This window comes from Ranitomeya variabilis, chromosome 4 (assembly GCF_051348905.1).
Source record: "Ranitomeya variabilis isolate aRanVar5 chromosome 4, aRanVar5.hap1, whole genome shotgun sequence".
NCBI classification, from domain to species: Eukaryota; Metazoa; Chordata; class Amphibia; order Anura; family Dendrobatidae; genus Ranitomeya; species Ranitomeya variabilis.
Window position 1 is genome coordinate 602,180,829 of NC_135235.1, and position 25,649 is coordinate 602,206,477.

Below are 25,649 nucleotides of genomic sequence, written 5' to 3' on the forward strand. Positions count from 1 at the left end.
CCTTTTTGTAATTTTTAAAATGTAAAAAATGACAATATTGTGTCATTTTTAACTTTAGGCCTTTTAGAGATCATTTCATCTTCAACTTGCTTAGCTGTTCACAATAACAGTAATTTTGACCAGGGGTGCACAAACTTTTACATGCCACTATATATACAGTATATCCTTTATAACCATCATCTTCTCATTGTTTTTCAACCCTGGCCCCCACTACATTGATGTGAAAATCTGCATCCAATGCACGTGGGGTTGTACATGGCTGGAAAAAACTTAAATCCAAATAATCATATTTCTGTCAGGACTTATTCAAATGAGCGTATTTTATGTCCATATGCAAAACAGCATATAGACAGCACACGGATCAATGGTGCAATTCACATCAGCATTTTTACACACAGGTCACGCTTGTAAAAATAAAAAATTGCATCATTCACTAAATAATCCATTTTTTTGGATCAGACTACACCCATTAATGAGTACGTTATAGAAACTGTTTCAATATTTAAACCATCTGAATGGCATACAATTTCTACAGATCCATTGCAGTTATTAACATAGAAAACTTATTTTTTGCCTTTTTTATTTTATAAACTGCTAATGCATAAAACAGACGCCATAAAGAAGTAAAAATGTGTGTGGACATATCATTGGTGCAACCTGTGTGGCCGCACAGGGGTCCAAGATGTAAGGGGGCCACTTCTACCTTCAAAGCATGGGGAATTGTGCATTGTGATGACCAATTGGGCTGCAAGGGGTCCATATATTGTGCTTGCACAGGGGCCCCCTTCTGTCTGTGTGAAAAAACGGACACAAGGATGAAAAATGGACAATTTTATGTGCGCTCATTTAAACCTCTTTTGGAGATTTTTGCTTGTACCCCAGTAGGAATAAGACCTGAACCTGCTCATCAGGACAGCATCTAGCTGTGTAAGAGCTCGTTCAGACTAGCATATGGTATGTACATCACTCAGACAAGGGTTATTTAATAGGGCTGTTCAGACCACAATTTTTTTTTTAGGCTGAGTGTCCATTGGAAAATAATTTCAGCTTGTGCTGCTTCCTTCCGTATTTTGGATCAGAATCACGTATTTAAATCTATGGGTAGGGGAAAAAAATCAGATCCCATACGGAACATTCACATTACATCCGATTTTTATGGCTATGTTGTAATTATTAACATAGGAAACTGTATTTGGTCTTGTAAAAAATGTTTTAAATGTCGACATAAAAAAATGGAGGCCACAAAGGTGTAAATAAAACCAGACATACGTATTAAATGTGAAAAAAATCAGACAAAAGCATGCTGTACGTTTTTCTCAAGTACCTGAAGTCTGTGTGAAAAATACCCCATTGTACTAGCCAGTGGGCTAACATTGGGTCCATGTGCTGTCCAGCTTTCAAACAACGCAAGAAAAAACCAAATACATTTGTGTGAACGTACCCCAAGGCCTCATTCAGACGTAACTTTCCTAACTATACACGAATGTACCCGTTATAATCTACAAGACTGTTCACAAGTCCATTTTTTTGCATATCCTTTTTTTGATCTGAATCATGGATCAAACTGGCCTATGCAATAAAAATAATAAAAACCACGATCATTTTCTTCTAAGTAGAAAAAGATAATCTATCAATGCAAGTCTAAGGGCCAATAAAAAAAACTGGGACTGCACCCTGATTGCATCCTGGTTGTATCGTAGTGCTATCCGTTTTTCGCAGTAGAAGCTTGTGAAACCTTCATTTTTTTTATTAGTTTTTTTTGGCATACAAGAAAAACTGATGAAAATCTATCCAGGACATTGATGAAAATCAGGGAGGAATAAAAAGCACAAATCTGAATGAGACCTTACAGCCGAGTGATTATACATAAGTATTGGTTCATCCACAAATTTTAAAAAAATCAATCATTGTTCAGGGAACTCCGGTAAAAAGATCCCTTCACTTTGCGGCTGCAATGACCCCTACACAACATCTTTTCTTGACTTTATAATTACTGTCATTAAAGGGTTATTCTCATCTTCATATATGGAGATTGTCAGACAGTGCATGTAAATTTTGCAATTTTCTGCTTATTAAATTTTTCAACTACTCTTGTTTACAGCTCGCTGTCTTGAGACAGCCCACCGCTGTTAGACAGCAGAACATGCGCAGTGCCGACAAGCTCTTTTCTATTGAGCTTGTAAGCACTGTTTATAAGCAGGCCACAATCTCTGGAGCATGCTGTTATCTCCTTATAGCGTCCAGCTTTAGTCCAGTGCTTACAAGCTAGACAGCAGCGGTGGCTGGTCTTATAATCAATTGCTGTAAACAAAGGAGAAGTGTTAAAATCTCAAAAACGGCTGCAAATTTTAATAAGCGGTAAATTGCAACAATGCTTGTTTTTATAAGTACTGTGAGGCAGGGAGGCGTCGATATGTATGCCTCAGGATGCGGACGGAGTCCTATTAGACTCGCTGGAGTGCCTTGTGGTCACAGCAGGACGCCTGTGAGTCACAAAGCAAAAAAAAGTAAGCATGGACCTGGCCAAGCTATTTGGCCAAGGCATTGTTCAGGAAAACCCGTTATGGGAAAACCCGTTTTAGGCATTTCCTCCAGGCCGGGTCTTGCAAGTGGCCCATGGCCACAGATTCCTGTTTAGAAAAAACCCTGCAGCAAAGGTTTGGGTGTGTCAGTTTGGAGCTTGCAACATGCGGAGCAGACGGCTCAGCCTGGGTGAGCTAACACAGAGCCAGTAGAGCGAACTCCTGGCACCCACACAGCGTGATACGGTGGTGCCATCACCCTTTACAACCAGACTCCCATGGACTGTTTTGTTTCCCCGGCTCCGATCCGGAGGATACCGTATGCTGTATTTTGTGTGAGTGTGGACATTAAATACGTTTGCTGTGAACTTTTCCCATAGTCACTGTCTGTCGCACTGGACCAACCCCGCTGCACTACAGTACCATCCTCTAGTATCCATCTATAAAGATGGGAATAACCCTCTAAATGATCAAAATCTATATTGCAGTTGCACATTGCATTGCAGTATGGTAGCACTTCCCTCCTTGAAAATAATTCTAGAAGTACAGTAAAGAGTGGAGGTGCCCGATTATGTTTGGAAAGCTGCTGACAACATGGTGGACATTGATCGACACACATCGTCTAGTCCTCGTATAGGAAAAACTGCTGGATTATCGGGTGCCGACGCTGCAACTCCCCACAGCGGTTTGCCCACCGCTGCCACCACCAGCCACCCATTCACAGTGGAATTCCTGTAGATTTCTGACACATGGAGCCTATTAATCCTCCTGGCTGCATTCAGTGCACATGTTGTGTGCAGCAATAGCTACTACCATTTCCCTTCTTACTGGAAAGCATGTTGACATATTTTTTCTATAATCGGGTCTTACAGCGTTTGGCTCCTGTGATCATTTCATTGTCGAACAAATCTCAACTGCGGTGGGTTCTTCATGTAGACTTTTTTATAACTTTCAGTAATCATAGCACATGGTGAACCCCAGACTTCAAAAGATTAGGGAAAACTTACTTTCTTTCAAGTAGTTGACTAAAGAATATTGCTTTATGGTATCCCTATTTAGATGAGGATGACCAATGACGGACAAGCAGATACAGTCTATTGCTTACTTTTATCCAAGGCATGCTGCCTTCTTCTTCTCAAGGAAGCATAGAATTGGCTGTGATGGGGACTTTCTCTTGCCGGGGTCTGGTTTACACAGAGACGCACAATAAGGTGATACTGCAAGAGAAATAAGAGAGGTGAGAATGATGGTGGTGCTCACCTGGAGGGCTTATGTAGGGATACAACACCTTAGAATTAGCCTTAGAATTTGTGGATGCAACCCCGTGGCTGGAGGTAGGTACGGACTGGGACTGAAATTCAGCCCAGGCATTTGAAATCACACAGGCCCATACTGTCACTGTCCCCAAGCACCAGATGGGATATATTACTAATATTACCCTGGATGGAGGAAAGCAAGATGTACTACAATACCAATATTTCTAATGATACCTGTGGCCTGCTGGGGTAAGTGACGGAGTCAGCGACTTTGTGCTTCATCACAACTCTTTAGGCTGCCGTCACACTCGCAGTATTTGGTCAGTATTTTACATCAGTATTTGTAAGCCAAAACCAGGAGTGGGTGATAAATGCAGAAGTGGTGCATATGTTTCCATTATACTTTTCCTCTAATTGTTCCACTCCTGGTTTTGGCCTACAAATACTGATGTAAAATACTGACCAAATACTGCTAGTGTGACGGCAGCCTAAAGGTACCGTCACACTCAGCGATGCTGCGGCGATATAGACAACGAGCCAACCTAAACTAGATTGCTGGAGCGTCGCTGTTTAGGTCGCTGTAGAGACATCAAACACAGCAACTCCAGAACGATGCAGGAGCGATCCAGTGACGTAACGGCGACTCACTTCTCGTTCTCGCTGGTTGTTAGCTCCATTACATCCATTGTTAGTGTCGTTGCTTTTGATGTCAAACATGACGATACACGCCGACCTGGCGACGAAATAAAGTTCTGGACTTCTAGCTCCGACCAGCGATGGCACAGCGGGATCCAGATCGCTGCTGCGTGTCAAACACAACGAGATCACTATCCAGGACGCTGCAATGTCACGGATTGTTGTCGTTCTCTTTGCAAAGTTGCTGAGTGTGACGGTACCTTAACCGTATGGGTGTCTTGAGAACACCGATTTTGTTAACAACATAGCAGACAAGGCAGCCCACAATCAGACAGGTCCTTCTGGCATTTGACAGAATTGCCAGATGGCCAGTTCAGCCCTGGCTGGAGGAGAAATTTTCCCAGATAGCAATTCACTTTATTGGAGCTATCGCAATACCTTAGCTGCCCAATGAAGAAGCCTCGATGATATACAAATAAGGTTTTTATTCACACTCCCTGTGATTCTAACTCCTTTTCCAATGTAAAAAAAACAAGTGTAAAAAATAACCCATTTGTTTTTTTTATCTTGAAAAAGGTGACAGTCTGGTGCTGAAATGCATTGGTATGAATAAAAACCTTAATTGTATACCATCGAGACTTCTTCGTCGCCACAAGCACAGCCCAGGTACTGTGATATCTCCAATAAAGTGAAGTGACTTTTTCATAGCTCACCTAGCTATGTGTAACTTCTCATTGGAGCAGTTTTTTTATGTCGCAGTATTTTTACTTGCTCGTTTTGGTGCATTACAGATTATTGATAAATCCGGTCCCAACTCCAGATTTTCTAATATATTTGCATTCCTTCTGCACAGATTGATGTACACTTGGATGGGACATCCAGGAGCTGCCGTTTTGCTGGTAGTGATCCGCTTGCTGTGGGTTCTGATGGAAATTGACCCCATAATTACCGGAGCACTTTGATGTATGGTTGTTGTGTTAACCATTTTCTCTCGGTGTGGCCTGAATGCTCCAGCACAATTTTAAGAGGTCATGTCAACAGCAGTGCCCCCTTTAAAGTTCCTTGATTGCTGGAAGATGAAAGAATAAGGACCACATAGCGAAAACATGAACTTTCTTCAGTTTTTTTTTGGTGCACAGAAGAAAATGGTTTAACCCATGTGTGGCTGAGTGTCTGTCTGGCGCCTGACGGCTGAGACTATTGTAACATGGTGATTAATCACCTTTAACCCTTCCATGATGAGCTGGGAAAAGCAGAATTATCTGCGTATATGTAATTGTCATTCTGAAAGGATGACTACTGGATTCGTGCGACATTGGTTATGGCTATATGAGCTGTTTGTATGATATTTTTTTACTGCGGTGTGGATAAATGATTACCCGTAAAGCTCACACTTACACAAATGTATTTTCGGTCTATGTTGGGGAAGGACAGAACATGGAACCAATGTTGGTCTGCATGCTAGTGCACACTGGCTGCATTTCACACGTACCTCAAAAATCTCAGCATACTCTAGTCCGGTCCAGTTTATGGATCCGATTGGTGCATGTAAATAGCAGGCAAATCCTGCACAATCTGCTGTACATACGGGCAGACGGAGCAAATCGGCAGCAGTGTGAACTTAACCTATCACAAAAGTCGGCAACAAAGGCAGTTTTTGACCACTCTGGTCTACAACCGTTTAGAATGTGTGCAATCGGTTATTCACAATGTCTGCTAAAGTTTGATGGTTGGATTGTTTTCCTGTTGTGGGCTGAAACTACAAGTGCATATCATGAAGGTGACCGACCATTTGCGGAAGCCTCCTGTGTTGTTCTGCTTGTTTTTACCAAATGGATATTCAGCAGAAGTTACATGCAGTTCGTACGGGCTCTGTTCACATCTGTGTTAGGGATTGCATTTTTATGTTCTATAAGGGTTGGGTCTTGCGACCGATTTCTCCACATCTGAGAAAAATCATCCAATTATTCTTATCAGAGTTTGATCAGACTATCATCAGTTTTTCTCGATGTGGAGAGAAAAAAAAAATTTCTCCACCTTCTCCGTTCTACCAGTGCATGAAAATCAGACCACACTAGGATGTCATTTGAGTTAGGTCTGATTTTTTTCACAAACCCATTAGCTTGCATTGCTGATATTGATCCGACACTTGGATCAAAATCGGCCATGTCTCCGATTTTCCGATTTCTTCCTCGGACCCATACATGTGCACAGCACCACAGAATATTATAGGCTCAAGTGCTATTTGTGAAAATCAATAATAGCACTTGTACGAGGAAATCGGTCGTGTGCATAAGTCCTTATGGGATGAGAAATAGAGAATACTTCCAAGGAAGAGATCCATGACAGAACCAAATGGCACCAACAGACGCTATTAACCACAATGAGGCTCAGTCGGCTTTCCTTCATTTTTCAGGACAAATTGGAGCCTCAAATGCAGATGCGATAGCCTTATGTGAGCCTCATGTTCCGTCCATGAGCTGATGGACTACAACCACTGTTTTGATAGTACCGGGCTTATTGGAAACTGAGGCATTATGTATTTTACATTTTTAAGCAATCACATTATTAACCATTATTCTGAACATTAAAATTGATCATATTTCCAAAGGATCTGATTGCAGCAATCCTCAACGATGTTGAGAACAAGGCTCTGCTGGATCCGACAGTAGATTGCCATCACTCCACTGATTGTCTATAGGACCGCCAGAAAAGTAGGGTGCTGTACTGGATGCAGTCTCCTAAATCATGAATGGCGTAGCGGAGTGCATGGCCACCGTTCTTTTTCAGCACAGAGCACTTGTATTGATAATCGTTCGGTGGATAGATTGTATTTTGGCCTGTGTAAATAGGCCAGTAGATGACCACCCATCGCCTTTGATATAGCTGATCGGTGGTTATTTAACTGCCTGTATCGGCAGGTCGAAAGGGGCCATAAGAGCTGAACCATTCACCGATTGAGGTAGGGAGCAACAACATGTATTTCTCATCTGCAAATTATATCGGCTTAAAAAAAATAATACCAATTTTTCACACATCTCTTAAGCCAGGCAGGTGATTGTTTCACACCCAACCTCGATATATTGATCACAAGGGGTTTTTGTGGACCAGATACATTAGCATTTTTACTATTGACCATCTGCTTCAAGGTGGGGAGATTATGTCATCATCACAATATATAAAAAGTATTTTACAACTCCTCAATTGCCAGCTCCAACCCAGGAAACAATAATGGGGAGTGGAGGTGAAGAGGTCACACGAGATCAAAGTCCTCTCCAGTTCTAAGTGTTGAGTCTCACAGCTCAGAGCTAATGGAGAAAACAGCTCCCGTCTGGTGGGTACACTGCCTTTTTTAGCAGGAGGATATCTGGCAAGTCAGGGAAGTGATTGATGTTCGTTTCTTATCAGGAGACATAAGTGATGTCAATGTCATTGAACATAAATTACACTGTCAGGGAGGAGTGTGCACAGAAGAGAGCAGAGACAGCCTTCACTTATTCCCAGCCAAACATTAATTTATAATGTTACTGCTTACTGTGGACATGTCTGCAGTGATGTCCGACTGTCTGTCATACCTTGCTCACTGTTCCTTCTTGGTTTTATTTTCAATTCCATAAGATCTCTGCGCTTAAACTAAAGGGCGGATTCTTCTAATCTCAGCCATTTATGGCAGGTACAAGTGATTGAGACTGTAAACAGCCAGGTGTACTGCTCTACACTGTTTCTGTAACTTCCATAGAACTTTCCTTTGACCAAACCACTTGAAGTCACCAGAGAGAGAGATTCCACTGTCAGCAAAAAAAAAAAAGCAAAAACCCACAGGGAAGTTTTGTGGTATATGCCGAGTTGGTTGAAGGGTAAATTTCATTCTTTATTTCGAGGGGACATAACTTTTGAACAGATGGATACTGAAGAAAAAGAAGAAATGTTCCACAATCAAAGGAGCAGCACCAAAAAAAAAATCAAGTGAAAAATTGCACAAAACCTTCACGTTTGTAGACCAGCAACGATCAACTACAGTTAGGTCCATATATATTTGGACAGAGACAACATTTTTCTAATTTTGGTTATAGGCATTACCACAATGAATTTTAAACAAAACAATTCAGATGCAGTTGAAGATCAGACTTTCAGCTTTCATTTGAGGGTATCCACATTAAAATTGGATGAAGGGTTTAGGAGTTTCAGCTCCTTAACATGTGCCACCCTGTTTTTAAAGGGACCAAAAGTAATTGGACAGATTCAATAATTTTAAATAAAATGTTACTTTTTAGTACTTGGTTGAAAACCCTTTGTTGGCCATGACTGCCTGAAGTCTTGAACTCATGGACATCACCAGACACTGTGTTTCCTCCTTTTTGATGCTCTGCCTGGCCTTCACTGCTGTGGTTTTCAGTTGCTGTTTGTTTGTGGACCTTTCTGTCAGAAGTTTAGTCTTTAACAAGTGAAAAGCATGCTCAATTGGGCTGAGATCAGGTGGCTGATTAGGCCATTCAAGAATATTCCACTTCTTTGCTTTAATAAACTCCTGGGTTTCTTTGGCTTTATATTTTGGGTCATTGTCCATCTGTAGTATGAAACGACGACCAATCAGTTTTGCTGCATTTGGCTGGATCTGAGCACACAGTATGTCTCTGAATACCTCAGAATTCATTCGTCTGCTTCTGTCCTGTGTCACATCATCAATAAACACTAGTGACCTATTGTCACTGGCAGCCATGCATGCCCAAGCCATCACACTGCCTCCGCCGTGTTTTATAGATGATGTGGTATGCTTTGGATCATGAGCTGTACCACGCCTTTGCCATACTTTTCTCTTTCCATCATTCTGGTAGAGGTTGATCTTGGTTTAATCTGTCCAAAGAATGTTCTTCCAGAACTGTGCTGGCTTTTTTAGATGTTTTTTAGCAAAGTCCAGTCTAGCCTTATTATTCGTGATGCTTATGAGTGGCTTGCACCGTGCAGTGAACCCTCTGTATTTACTTTCATGCAGTCTTCTCTTTATGGTAGATTTGGATATTGATGTGCCGACCTCCTGGAGAGTGTTGTTCACTTGGTTGGCTGTTGTGAAGGGGTTTCTCTTCACCATGGAGATTATTCTATGATCATCCACCACTGTTGTCTTCCGTGGGCGCCCAGGTCTTTTTGCATTGATGAGTTCACCAGTGCTTTCTTTCTTTCTCAAGATGTACCAAACTGTAGATTTTGCCTCTCTAAATATTGTAGCAATTTCTCGGATGGGTTTTTTCTGGTTTTGCAGCTTAAGGATGGCGTGTTTCACCTGCATGGAGAGCTCCTTTGACCGCATGTTTACTTCACAGCAAAACCTTCCAAATGCAAGCACCACACTTCAAATCAACTCCAGACCTTTTATCTGCTTAACTGAGAATGATATGACGAAGGGATTGCCCACACCTGTCCATGAAATAGCTTTGGAGTCAATTGTCCAATTACTTTTGGTCCCTTTAAAAACTGGGTGGCACATGTTAAGGAGTCGAAACTCCTAAAACCTTCATCCAATTGTAATGTGGATACCCTCAAATGAAAGCTGAAAGTCTGAACTTCAACTGTATCTGAATTATTTTGTTTAAAATTTATTGTGGTAATGTCTATAACCAAAATTAGAAAAATGTTGTCTCTGTCCAAATATATATGGACCTAACTGTACCTCTGTGTAAAAGTCATATATATATGACAATAAGTGAAAAGAGATGCGGCACTCAGCCTTTTATGCTTGTGGAATCGTGCTCTTTATTGGACCGACATAACAACATTCTTGTGCCGCATCTCTTTTCACTTATTGTTCATTTAGCTATATGCTATAATTGCTGAGCACCTCAGACCCTGGGATTTCGTGCGGGCTGCTAATCAGACTTACGTGGATCCAAGTCCTGAATGTGTACTCCTCTGGTGCCGTTCATTCTATATTTTTCTTTTTTTGCATATATATATGACAACTGATGGTTCCAACCCCATTTATAAGGCAAGAAATCCCACTTATTAAACCTGACAGGGCACACCTGTGAATTGAAAACCATTCCCGGTGACTACCTCTTGAAGCTCATCAAGAGAATGCCAAGAGTGTGCAAAGCAGACATCAAAGCAAAAGGTATATACAGTACAGACCAAAAGTTTGGACACACCTTCTCATTTAAAGATTTTTCTGTATTTTCATGACTTTGAAATTTGTACATTCACACTGAAGGCATCAAAACTATGAATTAACACATGTGGAATTATATACTTAACAAAAAAGTGTGAAACAACTGAAATTATGTCTTATATTCTAGGTTCTTCAAAGTAGCCACCTTTTGCTTTGATGACTGCTTTGTACACTCTTGGCATTCTCTTGATGAGCTTCAAGAGGTAGTCACCGGGAATGGTTATCACTTCACAGGTGTGCCCTGTCAGGTTTAATAAGTGGGATATCTTGCCTTATAAATGGGGTTGGGACCATCAGTTGTGTTGTGCAGAAGTCTGGTGGATACACAGCTGATAGTCCTAATGAATAGACTGTTAGAATTTGTACTATGGCAAGAAAAAAGCAGCTAAGTAAAGAAAAACGAGTGGCCATCATTACTTTAAGAAATGAAGGTCAATCAGTCCAAAAAATTTGGAAAACTTTGAAAGTGTCCCCAAGTGCAGTGGCAAAAACCATCAAGCGCTACAAAGAAACTGGCTCACATGAGGACCGCCCCAGGAAAAGAAGACCAAGAGTTACCTCTGCTTCTGAGGATAAGTTTATCTGAGTCACCAGCCTCAGAAATCGCAGGTTAACAGCAGCTCAGATTAGAGACCAGGTCAATGCCACACAGAGTTCTAGCAGCAGACACATCTCTACAACAACTGTTAAGAGGAGACTTTGTGCAGCAGGCCTTCATGGTAAAATAGCTGCTAGGAAACCACTGCTAAGGACAGACAACAAGCAGAAGAGACTTGTTTGGGCTAAAGAACACAAGGAATGGACATTAGACCAGTGGAAATCTGTGCTTTTGTCTGATGAGTCCAAATTAGAGATCTTTGGTTCCAACCACCGTGTCTTTGTGCGACACAGAAAAGGTAAAAGGATGGACTCTACATGCCTGGTTCCCACAGTGAAGCATGGAGGAGGAGGTGTGATGGTGTGGGATTGCTTTGCTGGTGACACTGTTGGGGATTTATTAAAAATTGAAGGCATACTAAACCATCTTGGCCACCACAGCATCTTGCAGCGGCATGCTATTCCATCCGGTTTGCGTTTAGTTGGACCATCATTTATTTTTCAACAGGACAATGACCCCAAACACACCTCCAGGCTGTGTAAGGGCTATTTGACCAAGAAGGAGAGTGATGGGGTGCTACGCCAGATGACCTGGCCTCCACAGTCACCAGACCTGAAACCAATCGAGATGGTTTGGGGTGAGCTGGACCGCAGAGTGAAGGCAAAAGAGCCAAGAAGTGCTAAGAATCTCTGGGAACTCCTTCAAGATTATTGGAAGACCTTTCCCGGTGACTACCTCTTGAAGCTCATCAAGAGAATGCCGACAGTGTGCAAAGCAGTCATCAAAGCAAAAGGTGGCTACTTTGAGGAACCTAGAATATAAGACACAATTTCAGTTGTTTCACACTTTTTTTGTTAAGTATATAATTCCACATGTGTTAATTCATAGTTTTGATGCCTTCAGTGTGAATGTACAATTTTCATGAAAATACAGAAAAATCTTTAAATGAGAAGGTGTGTCCAAACTTTTGTTCTGTACTGTGTGTGTGTATTTATATATATATATATATATATATATATATATATATATATATACTACTTTAAAATATATATATATAACTACTTTAAAAGCGTAAGCATTAAACTAATGCAAAAAAAGTTGTGCTGTTGTCCATGGAAATCATACGTACCTCAGCTCTCAATTTTCAGAAGCCCCTTAGAAAATAAAAGCAGCAATTTGAATTGTTGCTCAGGGCATTTGCCAAACTTTTCCTCTGCACCCAAGTCTATGAGCTCTCACAAAAATTTGAGCTTTATTTAGGAAAGAGTGGAGCACCGCCTTAACTCCTGTTGAGAAGCCAGACTATCCACACGACTTGGTGAACCCGGCCCCTGCAGCCACTGCACATCAAGAAGCTGACAACTCCTCTCTGCTTCCGATTATAATGTCTACAATCTAATTAATGCACTTAAGTGTCTGATTTTCATTAAAAAAGAACAGCCATCCACCCCCCACATACCTCCTGAACATGCAACATTCATCCATGATGGGTGCCCGCGGTTGGGAAGGAAACTGCGGGACGTAAGCTCCTGTTACTAGTTAGCAATCAGCGTTCAGATGAGATTGTCACTTCTTATTTGTGTTTTATTTTATGGCAAACAGTGAACCTGTGTCCTAGAAAAGAATTAATAAATTCATGGTCAGGCCTCTGGATAGAAGACAAGGCTGTGCAATCACTGATGCCGGATTAAAGACATTTCACGTTATCATTGGAGCCAGACTAGCAGATGTTCTACAGCATCAAATATTTAGCTTGTCAAAATTAGGCCAAATAAAGCACTACAGCACTATTATGGGATATTGTAAAATATTGGGACATTTGCCTTCTTCTCGACTAACATGTTAGGTTTAACTCCATGGACTTATGTCTACCTTCAACCTTAAAAACTAGGAAATTATGAAATGCTAAAGAAGTTAATGTCTACACACTCCACTAGTTTTATAAACTCATTTTCTAATAAATCCTTTACATTGATTTGCCATTTGCCAGGTTTTAAATAACCTCCTTTGTGTTCATCCCTGTTTTTAGAAGACTGTATGCGTGGAACATATTGTTGTATAGGGTGACAGCTGTGTTTAGGAGCGGGGTGGGGAGAAGGAGTATGTACCCGCTCATATGGAACTCCATTCTGTTTTACTATACACACAGCCTATTGTTCCAGAGACCCGCAAGTGAGAGCCTTAACAATCCTCTAATTTCGTACTGACCTGGGAGACAGTTTAGGATTCAGAGTGGACATCGTATAGGATTCCAGGGTGCTGCTTAACCCAATCATAAATGATCCATTGTAATTGAGAAGAAATAGATGTATCGTAAGACCCAAACATATGTTGGACAAGAAGTTATGGGTGAGTAACCAGAACCCTCCTGCCGTATAGAGATGTGACACGTCCTTTCTAGATGAATCCCAGGATGGATCAGTTGACCACTCCACCTGTGCACAGGTAACTGGATCCACATCTGTTGGGACATAGGATTGAGCATCACACATCCTCCAGCTAAGAGCTCATACAAACTTCAGTTTTTCAGATATGAGTTCTACCTGCATTTTTCACTGATAAAACTCGTACTTATTATAGTCTATGGAGCTGTTCACATGCCTGTGTGTTTTTGTTGACTGAGTGGTCCACATAAAAAACACAGAGACATGTCCGACTTTGATCTAAGTTATGGATCAAAATCGCCAATGCAAATCTATGGGTCCGTGAAACAATTGGACAGCCATCTATTCCGTATGCCGACTGTTCTCATTGACTGTTTGATAGGAGAAGCTTGAGAAACTGTCACTAGTTTTGTCCTTTGGGTTTTTTTCCATACGAGTTTATTATTTATTATCCTTTGCTTACATTATTATGGTTTGCTTATAATTTTACAGTTTTCAGTTTTTCTTTAATACAAGAAAAACTGGTGAAAGATGATCCAAAATACTGAAAAAAGTTTTCTGTGTATGAGAAAAATCACTGATGTCTAAATCACAACCTTAAGACAACTGCCATAAGGGAGTGGTGCTACAAAAATAAGGGTCACCCCGCTATTTCATGTATTAACCACATCCTAGATTCTACTGATGATTACTAACATGGTCAACCAAGGAAGCAATGTTATATAAGTAAGATCGCAAACTTTATAAAAGATACAAATCTATCAAGTTCAACCAATTATCTATGGTTAAAGTGCACTTCTCTGACATAATAGTCATTATCTATCTGTGCAGGCTTGGGCGGCGCTGGGACTTGTCAGGAGTAAGTTTATAACTATTTGGTGAAGGATGCAAAGGACGCATGTTAAATCTGTAAATCTGTATCAGCAGCATCATTCCTATTGTATGCAGCAGTGTAATATGTAATGGGTGAATCTGTCTCCTTCAGTGGTAAAGGGTTATTCTTAAAAAAGAAAAAAATTATCCCCTATCCATTAGATAACTTGCTGATCGCTGGGGGGGGGGGGGTAAGGTCTGACTATTGGGATCCCCAGCCCCAGAGATCAGGGCTTTAGAAACCCTTAAAGGGTCCTGAATGGAGCTGGGGTGCATATGCTTGGACTTTACTCCATTCATTGTCTATGGGACTAGTCGATTATTCCACTCAGGGCTCATACTCACTTGCGAGAAACTCAGATGAGTCTCGCATGGCAATACCCGGCACTCAGGAGCGGAGCGTGCGGCTGCATGTATTCCTGCACTGCCGGGTATTAACATGAGAGACTCATCCGAGTTTCGCACAAGTATGAGCCCTTAAAATGCACACAGGTACATTGTAACATGGCCTCCAGCTGTGGGGAACTTAAAGGTGCTCATAGACATGAGATTAGTGAAGCAGCTGACAGCAAACATTTCCAACTCCCCCATAGAACAATTGACTCAAGGGAGAAAGTCGCTATCAGACACAAACTGCATCATCCTTCTTTCAACCCCACATCTGTTTGGGGTCCTGGGAGAGTCAGGAGATCCTCCCAACAAGAACTAGTTGGGCCAGGTTTGGCCGACTTTAGTTTAATTATGGAGGTCTTAAGAGAGGAAGAGTTTTCAACTTCTTAAGCTCCGTTCTCGGTGATTTTTTGTGAGTAATCTGCAAAATGACTGCATCAATAAAGTTATGTCAAAGCCACATGCCAGGAAGTATCAAAAACAATGCAGCTTGATTGAAAACATGACACACCAAAAAAAAGACAAAATACGCAGCACCAAAAATGAGATGAAAAATGTACTGAAAAAAACGCAAGTAACCTAATTTACCTAATAGAAATCTGCAACATCAAAAACTCACCGAATACTCGTTGTTGGAATGTAGCCTGAGGCTGAGGGTTTTTTTTGTTTCTTTTTGGAATGTCATGTTTTAAATAAAGCTGCTTTGTTTTTGATACTTCCTGGTTTTTGGCTTTGACAAAACTTTATTGACACAGTCATGTGTGAATTACATACGTTTTTAGTGTGTTTCCATCTTAGAAACTCATTAAAAACACGCGCGCTTTTTACCTGTCGATTTTCTGCAAGTTTATGAGGAAAATCTGCACATAAAACTCAGCATACCCGCAAGAGAATTTGACATGTTGCGGATTTGAAAGTCGCAACGCAATTCAGTTTACGCTGAGCAAAAAAAGTACAATGGGCATGAGATTTCTATAAATCCCATCCACTTTGCTGGAATTGGAAGATGCTGCGTGTTTTTTTTAAAGCAAAAATACACAGCATAAAAAAACTCACCAAAAACTCATTGTGTGAATTTAACCTTAAAGTAAACAAGAAAGTTACCATTCATGGACAGCAAGTAGTGATGAGCATGTCTCGATTAAGACACGAGCATGCTCAGATGACACTTTGTCCGAGCACACTCGCTCATCACTAACAGCAAGTGCAAATGTTGAACATTATACCATATGAAATGTAAAATCTATTAAACAGTTTCAGAAAGCTTTATTAGATTAAAAAATATATATAAGGAAGACGTCCTGGTGCTTCTTGATGTGATAGGTGTCTTGTTGGGCTCTGTATGTTGCCCACCATATGAGCTGTTTCTAGGTGAATTATATCTGTGCTGATAAGTATCACAATGGGCCTCTGAGCCCAGAGCTTCAATGAAAGCTGATACTGGGTTTCCCTGGGAAACCGCCTTGCTGTCTGATAAAATATAAATGTCAGCACGGAATTTGTACGAAGCTCGGAGATGTCTGCTTCTCTGGCTGCAGCCACAGATCTCCTCGTACAGGCCTAGCATAGCTAGTATACAAGTAGTTTATAGGGTATAAACTTTCTAGTATATTTGCCTTGTGCATACAAAGCATGGAGCCTAAAAATGGATTTTATTCTACGTATGTCAGATCAGAGGTGAAAAGTTTTTTTTACAAGATATTCATTTTTCTTACATTGTTTCTTAGTTCTTCAGATAAAATCATTTTCATCCCTAATCGTCATCATAATCATCTTCATTCATATACAGGTGCTTCTCACAAAATTACAATATATTCAAAAAGTTAATGTATTTCAGTTCTTCAATACCAAAAGTGAAACTCATATATTATATAGAGTCATTACAGACAGAGTGATCTATTTCAAGTGTTTATTTCTGTTAATACTGATGATGCTGCAGCCTATGAAACCCCAAAAGTCATTATCTCAGTAAATTATAATAATTAACAAAAATACCTGCAAAGGATTTCTAAGAGTTTAAAAAGGTCACTTAGTCTGTTTCAGTAGACTCCACAATCATGGGGAAGACTGCTGACTTGACAGATGTCCAGAAGGCAGTCATTGACACACTCCACAAGGAGGGTAAGCCACAAAAGGTCATTGCTAAAGAAGCCGGCTGTTCACAGAGTGCTGTATCCAAGCATATTAATGGAAAGTTGAGTGGAAGGAAAAAGTGTGGTAGAAAAAGGTGCACAAGCAACCAGGATAACTGCAGCCTTGAAAGGATTGCTAAGAAAAGGCCATTCAAAACTTTGGGGGATATTCACAAGGAGTGGACTGCTGCTGGAGTCATTACTTCAAGAGCTACCACACACAGACTTATCCAGGACATGGACTACAAGTATCGCATTCCTTATGTCAAGCCACTAATGACCAATAGATAACGCCAGAAGCGTCTTACCTGGGCGAAGGAGAAAAAAGAACTGGACTGTTGCTCAGTGGTCCAAGGTGTTGTTTTCACATGAAAGTATATTTTGCATTTCATTTGGAAATCAAGGTCCCAGAGTCTGGAGGAAGAGAGGAGATGAACACAATCCTTGAGGTCTAGTGTGAAGTTTCCACAATCAGTGATGGTTTGGGGAGCCATGACATCTGCTGGTGCAGGTCCACTGTGTTTTATCAAGACCAAAGTCAGTGCAGCCGTCTACCAGGAAATTGTAGAGCACTTCATGCTTCCATCTGCCGACGAGCTTTTTGAAGATGGAAATTTCATTCTCCGGCATGACTTGGCACCTGTCCACATTGCCAAAAGTACCAATACCTGGTTTAAAAACAACAGTATCACTGTGCTTGATTGGCCAGCAAACTCACCTGACCTTAACCCCATAGAGAATCTATGGGGTATTGTCAAGAGGAAGATGAGAGACACCAGACCCAACAATGCAGATGAGCTGAAGGCCGCTATCAAAGCAACCTGGGCTTCCATATCACCTCAGCAGTGCCACAGGCTGATCACCTCCATGCCACGCCGCACTGATGCAGTAATTGATGCAAAAGGAGCCCCGACCAAGTATTGAGTGCATTTACTGAGTGACCACACATTTCAGTAGGCCAACATTGGAGATTTTAAAATCATTTTTCAAGCTGGTGTTATAAAGTATTCTAATTTACTGAGATAATGACTTTTGGGTTTTCATTGACTGTAAGCCATAATCATCATTAACAGAAATAAACACTTGAAATAGATCACTCTGTTTGTAATGACTTTATATAATGTGTGAGTTTCACTTTTTGTATTGAAGAAATTAAATAAATTAACTTTTTGATGATATTCTAATTTTGTGAGAAGCACCTGTAGTTGAGTTTTTAGTCAGAATTTTCTACACTGGCAGTACGATGAATTGAAAGAAAAATCTGAAGAACAACACACAAATATATCAGCTTTAATTCTCGGGGTTTTGCAAGAGAAATATATTAGTTGTTAGGCAGTACAACCATTTTTTATACAGTCCCTTCAAGCTCAAAAAATGTTGGATAAATAAATATAATTATAAATATAAGGATTATCTATGATACTTGGATGTAAATACTTTGCAGTTATTGATGACTTAATGATTATAACTGCTGGATATGATCAAATACTGAGATTTCTCTTCCTAATGGCAGGTGCAGATGACCGTATGTTCTCCATTTGAGATGGTCCAACTATGCTAATCATTCTATGATCAGAGTGTGATCAGAGTTGGATCCAATTTTTTCGGATGTGCAGAATTAAAAAATAAATAAAAAAGGTTTCTGTATCTTACCCATTCTGTTAGTCTGTGAAAATCATCCGAGTGCGGTCTGATGGTTTACACTGACCCATACAATGGAGAGTGACATCCAATTATCGGAGGCAAATCGGGCATGCTGCAATATTTTTGCTCGAACCTCTCGGTCTGAAGAAAAAATTGGACATGTTCAAGGCCTTATTGAATAATATTGGTCCGAATATGATCAAATGTTTTGATGGATTGCACTCGGAGTGAAACTACGATCGTCTGCACGAGCAGTAACAGTGTATTCACACTGCATCTTTTTTCAACCTTTTTGAAGCAAAAAACACCACAAAAAATGCTATAAAAGCTGTCAAAAAACAAATATATTCATTTTTATGTAAGAAAAAACAACTTGCTGTTCATATTATGTAATGTGTTCAAGCTTTTGAGCCTCTTTTAAATGTGTAGGTTTTTATGAGACGCCATGTGTTTAAAAGAAGTGACTTGCATATTCTTGATGTATTTCTGCTTGGAATGCTCTCAATACTTGCAAGTAGTGATAAGCGGGTAGGAAAAATTCAAATTTACCTGTTTGAATGTTATTTTTCCCCAAAATTTCCCCCAATTTTTCTCTGGGATCTCTCCAGAGCCCAGAGCATGGTTAATGCAACACATATAAAAGTAATAGAAATCCTTATACTCGCCCTCACCGGCCCCTCTGCTCTTCATCGCATACCGTCCAGTCCTTGGTCTCAGTCACTAGGCCAAGGCTTCCTGTTTTGCTAAGGTTTGTTTCTGTAAGTTTTCTAGGGAAGTTGTGCCATCTTGTCATATGTCTCAACCTGTTTTTTATGAGCGAACCTTTCCTATAGAATTTCATTAGATGCGGAAAATCCACTGGTCGAAAACACATTTTTAATGTGCTTCTGCTGCTGGATGCACTAAAAACACATATAAATCACACTTGACAGTATCAATAAAGTTTTGTCAAATTCAAATACCAGTAAGTATCAAAAACAAAGCAACTTTAATAAATGCTTAACATACCAAAACCATAGTGTCAATAACTCTTCTAGACCACTTCAGGAAACAAAAAACTCCTCCAAAAACTTTCCAAAAAAAGAGCATTTCTTGGTGCAGTTTCCACTTGCAAACTTGTCATTTTTGACCACCATCAAAAAAACTCAGTGTGCATATAACCTCAGATGCTTTGCCAAGCTTTTATTACAGCAGTCTTCCATTGTTGTTTGCTTTTTAGGTCTTCAGTTCAGAATTCAGTAATAGAAAAGCTCAAGCATGAGGTCAGGTGGGTGTCTCGGAGTATTATATACATCTTTACTGTGAAGCATTGTTCTTTTAGGTTTGAATCACATGACTGGATCAGGGCAGAATCTATATAGCTTTATACATTGTCCGCAGTCACATCATCAGTAAGACGAGGTGCTCACCTATGCAGTTTTCTCAGCTGCACGTCTGAAAATGAAAAGCTCTGATTGGACAGAGACCAGACTGAGTCCAAAGTGATTCTGTCAACCTCATAGTAGTGAATAACTATTTTCGGGGCTCTGTAAGAATCCTGTTTTGGGGAGAATCTGACACAAACTTCAATGCAGTGCTCAGCGGTCCGTGAGGGCCATTTGTTTTGGACAATTAATTCATTAAAGTTCTATGTTGAATGCAATCAAGGTCTCCTGGGCTTAAGACTTTTTAAAGAGATTTCTTATTACCCAGAAGATAAATCCTTGAATGGGAGCAGATCCACTTAAAATGTTCTATAGAGTTACTGAACCTGATTTTAAGACGCAATGAGACTGATTATGGGGAAGTCAATATTGAATTAGCTAAAACAAAAGATGAATTAAGATCTCGTTTGACTGATAACCAGTGGTAGTCATTCCCACACAGGCTGGGTTCAAACAAAGAAAAATGGACAAGTTTAATAGAGATAAAGGTGACCTTGATTCCGGCCAGGTGTTTATGTGGAATAAAATAAAATCTAACCAATAAAGATGAAGGTTGCCCAGGTCCAAAACTAGCTTAATTAATAAGAAAGCCCAACATTACTACTGCACCACGGACTCTGACTCGAGCTTTTCCGATGTTAAAGGTTTCCAAGAGTGTCGTCATCCGCAGGTCTCCATCACTCCCAGCTCAATGGAACCGCTTCCTTTAGAAGGCGCACACTGAGAGGCAGTAGGGTGTGGAGGAGGGGAAGACCAAGGCCAGAAACGGAAACAGGTCTCATGGAAACGCTAGGGGAGGGAGAGATCCCCTATCCCCAGATGATTATTAATCTTACTGACTATGCCTTGGATAATGATTGTGTTTCTGTTTTGTCCAAAGGTTGGGAGTATTGTCTTCCAGGGAAATTTGATGTGGTTGATTTTAGAATTGATTTGTTCAAGGCCATTCGCAAAATCCATCTGAATAAATCTTTTGTCGCTGCCAAAAACTCTATTGCTTATTCCAATCAGGGGGAAATACCAGGTACCATTGTATCATTGGGATTTAGGGTGGGCCCCACTGATGATGCTTCTATTTCTAATATACGTGATGATGCTACGGTTCTGATGAGCTTGAACATGGATCCGCAGGTTGCAGAGGTGGCAAGGCGTAGTTCTTTCAACCCCTTTGTGGAAGGAGTACGATCTTCTTATATGCCCCCAGTTTTCCCCTATTTAATTGATAATTTTCATTATCAGGTGGTAAAAGAAAGAGAAGCGGTGAACTAGATAGTCCTAAAAATCTTTCATGGGGAGAATTGGCAGCCTGTTGTGGATTCTGTTTGCGGGCTCCCTCTAGTGGTTACTGCTGGTACTGGGTGACTTTGGTGGGTTGCGGCCTTTGGTTTCCATCTGTCCATCAGAGGCTGGGTGTTTCCTATTTTACCTGGCCTTTCTGTCATTTCCCTTGCCGGCTATCAATGTGTTCAGATGTGCTCTGTTTGGTTCCTGCCTACCTGCTCCCAGATCTTTCAGGATAAGCTAAGTGCTGATTTTCAGTTGTTTGGTTTTTTTGTCCAGCTTGCTTAGAATGTCTCTTTGTTAGCTGGTTGCTCTAGTGGACTGAGGTTCTCCCCATGTGCCATGAGTTGGCACATGGGTTCTTGTAATCTCAGGATGGTTTTTTTGATTAGGGTTTTTTGCTGACCGCTCAGTCCCCTTTTGTGTCATTCTGCTTTCTAGTTTTCAGCGGGCCTCTATTTGCTAAAGCTATATACATCATCTCTATGTGTGTGCCTTCCTCTCATTTCACCGTCAATACATGTGGGGGGCAACTATACCTTTGGGGTTAATTCCTCTGGAGGCAAGTGAGGTCTTTGTTTTCTCTGCAGTACTAGTTAGCTCTTAGGCTGGTGCGTGGCGTCTAGAACCAACGTAGGCACGCTCCCTGGCTATCTCTAGTTGCGTTTGTCAGGCGTAGGGCAGCGGTCAGCCCAGGTTCCATCACCCTAGAGCTCGTCCGATATTTATTATTACTTTGCTTATCCTGTGCTATCCCTAGCCATTGGGGATTCATGACAGCAGCCCTCAAGAAAATTGGTAGTTTGCCAGATGTGGTTATCCATGAAGGGGACAAGGGGGGCAACATTTCCACCAGAAAGACTGTTTGTTCCGGATGATTGGACCAGTAGAGTCATCTCCGAGGTCCATTCTTCTGTGTTGGCTGGTCATCCTGGAATATTTGGTACAAGAGACTTGGTGGCCAGGTCTTTTTGGTGGCCTTCCTTGTCTAGGGATGTGCGTACCTTTGTGCAGTCTTGTGAAGTGTGTGCTCGAGCTAAGCCTTGCTGTTCACGGGCTAGTGGGTTGTTGTTATCCTTGCCCATCCCGAAGAGGCCTTGGACGCACATTTCCATGGATTTTATTTCTGATCTCCCGGTTTCACAGAAAATGTCCGTTATCTGGGTTGTGTGTGACCGCATTTCTAAGATGGTTCATTTGGTGCCCTTGCCTAAGTTGCCCTCCTCCTCCGAGTTGGTTCCTTTGTTTTTTCAGAACGTGGTTCGTTTGCATGGGATTCCGGAGAATATCGTTTCTGACAGGGGATCCCAGTTTGTGTCTAGATTTTGGCGGACGTTTTGTGCCAAGATGGGCATTGATTTGTCTTTCTCGTCTGCATTCCATCCTCAGACGAATGGCCAGACGGAGCGAACTAATCAGACCTTGGAAACTTATTTGAGGTGTTTTGTTTCTGCTGATCAGGATGACTGGGTTGCTTTTTTGCCACTGGCCGAATTTGCTCTTAATAATCGGGCTAGTTCGGCCACGTTGGTCTCTCCTTTTTTTTGTAATTCGGGGTTTCATCCTCGTTTTTCCTCTGGTCAGGTGGAGCCTTCGGATTGTCCTGGAGTGGACGTGGTGGTGGACAGGCTACATCACATTTGGAATCAGGTGGTGGACAATTTGAAGTTATCTCAGGAGAAGACTCAGCAGTTTGCTAATCGCCGTCGCCGCGTGGGTCCCCGACTTCTTGTTGGGGACTTGGTGTGGTTGTCTTCTCGTTTTGTCCCTATGAAGGTCTCTTCTCCTAAGTTCAAGCCTCGGTTCATCGGTCCTTATAGGATCTCGGAGATTCTTAACCCTGTATCTTTCCGTTTGGATCTCCCAGCATCGTTCGCTATTCATAATGTGTTCCATCGGTCGTTGTTGCGGAGGTATGAGGTGCCTGTTGTTCCTTCGGTCGAGCCTCCTGCTCCGGTGCTGGTGGAGGGAGAATTGGAGTATGTTGTTGAAAAGATCTTGGATTCTCGTGTTTCCAGACGCAAACTCCAGTATTTGGTTAAGTGGAAGGGTTATGGTCAGGAGGACAATTCCTGGGTGGTCGCCTCCGATGTTCATGCGACTGATTTGGTCCGTGCCTTCCATAGAGCTCACCCTGATCGCCCTGGGGTTTCTCGTGAGGGTTCGGTGACCCCTCCTCAAGGGGGGGGTACTGTTGTGGATTCTGTTTGCGGGCTCCCTCTGGTGGTTACTGCTGGTACTGGGTGACTTTGGTGGGTTGCGGCCTTTGGTTTCCATCTGTCCATCAGAGGCTGGGTGTTTCCTATTTTACCTGGCCTTTCTGTCATTTCCCTTGCCGGCTATCAATGTGTTCAGATGTGCTCTGTTTGGTTCCTGCCTACCTGCTCCCAGATCTTTCAGGATAAGCTAAGTGCTGATTTTCAGTTGTTTGGTTTTTTGTCCAGCTTGCTTAGAATGTCTCTTTGTTAGCTGGTTGCTCTAGTGGACTGAGGTTCTCCCCATGTGCCATGAGTTGGCACATGGGTTCTTGTAATCTCAGGATGGTTTTTTTGATTAGGGTTTTTTGCTGACCGCTCAGTCCCCTTTTGTGTCATTCTGCTTTCTAGTTTTCAGCGGGCCTCTATTTGCTAAAGCTATATACATCATCTCTATGTGTGTGCCTTCCTCTCATTTCACCGTCAATACATGTGGGGGGCAACTATACCTTTGGGGTTAATTCCTCTGGAGGCAAGTGAGGTCTTTGTTTTCTCTGCAGTACTAGTTAGCTCTTAGGCTGGTGCGTGGCGTCTAGAACCAACGTAGGCACGCTCCCTGGCTATCTCTAGTTGCGTTTGTCAGGCGTAGGGCAGCGGTCAGCCCAGGTTCCATCACCCTAGAGCTCGTCCGATATTTATTATTACTTTGCTTATCCTGTGCTATCCCTAGCCATTGGGGATTCATGACAGTATAGCCGGCCCACAAAGTGTTAATTGTTTGGGCTGAAGCAGGAGAAAAAGAAGTGTTCAAGGAAATTTTTTTTTTTTTTTCCTTCAGAGTTTTGCTGCCTAGCCCTTAATTGCTGTCTAGCTGCTTCTTACCTCCTCTTAACCCTTGAATTGCTCTGATCTTAGCTGTTTATCATGGATGTCCAGAGTTTGGCTTCCAGCCTGAGTAATCTCGCGGCAAAGGTTCAAAACATACAGGATTTCGTTGTTCACACTCCCATGTCTGAACCTAGAATTCCTATTCCAGAGTTTTTTTCTGGAGATAGATCTACCTTCCTGAATTTCAGGAACAATTGTAAATTGTTTCTCTCTTTGAAATCTCGCTCCTCTGGAGACCCTGCTCAACAGGTCAAGATTGTTATATCGTTCCTACGGGGCGACCCTCAGAATTGGGCATTTGCATTGGCACCAGGGGATCCTGCATTGCTCAGTGTGGATGCGTTTTTTCTGGCATTGGGATTGCTCTATGAGGAACCTAACCTAGAGATTCAGGCTGAAAAGGCTTTATTAGCCCTCTCTCAGGGGCATGATGAAGCGGAAATATATTGTCAGAAATTTCGGAAATGGTCGGTGCTTACTCAGTGGAATGAGTGCGCCCTGGCTGCAAACTTCAGAAATGGTCTTTCTGAGGCCATTAAGGATATTATGGTGGGGTTCCCTGCGCCTACAGGTCTGAATGAGTCTATGGCTATGGCCATTCAGATTGATCGGCGTTTACGGGAGCGCAAACCCGTGCACCAGTTGGCGGTGTCTTCTGAACAGGCACCTGAGATTATGCAATGTGATAGAATTCAGTCCAGAAGTGAACGGCAAAATTATAGGCGGAAAAATGGTTTGTGTTTTTATTGTGGTGATTCAGCTCATGTTATATCAGCATGCTCTAAACGCACAAAAAGGGTTGATAAATCTTTTGCCATTGATACTCTGCAGTCTAAGTTCATTTTGTCTGTGACTCTGATTTTTTCACTGTCTTCCATTTCCGTCGATGCCTATGTGGATTCAGGCACTGCCCTGAGTCTTATGGATTGGTCATTTGCTAAACGCTGCGGTTTTAGTCTTGAGCCTCTGGAAGTTCCTATTCCTCTGAAGGGAATTGATTCTACACCATTGGCTATGAATAAACCGCAGTATTGGACACAAGTGACCATACGCATGACTCCCGTTCATCAGGAGGTGATTCGCTTCCTTGTACTGTATAATTTACATGATGTACTAGTGCTTGGTCTGCCATGGTTACAAACTCATAATCCTGTCCTGGACTGGAAAACAATGTCTGTGCTAAGCTGGGGATGTCAGGGGGTTCATGATGATGCACCTCCGATTTCTATCGCTTCATCTACTCCTTCGGAGATCCCTGCGTTT

The 25,649-nt window shown here is 41.7% G+C and overlaps 1 protein-coding gene across 7 annotated transcripts in view; it reads left to right on the forward strand.

Annotated features, from left to right (window-relative positions):
• Positions 1-25,649, forward strand: part of EYA2 (EYA transcriptional coactivator and phosphatase 2) — a 186,554-nt gene that overhangs the window by 18,068 nt on the left and 142,837 nt on the right. For 2 of the 7 annotated variants that reach the window (XM_077253252.1, XM_077253253.1), the window contains exons 1-2: positions 7,722-7,748; positions 19,818-19,865. The exons of 2 other annotated variants lie outside the window; for them this stretch is intronic. In XM_077253252.1, coding sequence (XP_077109367.1) covers positions 7,726-7,748; positions 19,818-19,865 — 71 coding nt within the window. In that variant the 5' untranslated portion in view covers positions 7,722-7,725. Of the gene's footprint in view, positions 1-7,721; positions 7,749-13,253; positions 13,525-19,817; positions 19,866-25,649 lie in introns of those variants that run through there. 3 more of the 7 variants (XM_077253257.1, XM_077253256.1, XM_077253254.1) reach the window with 3 other exon arrangements.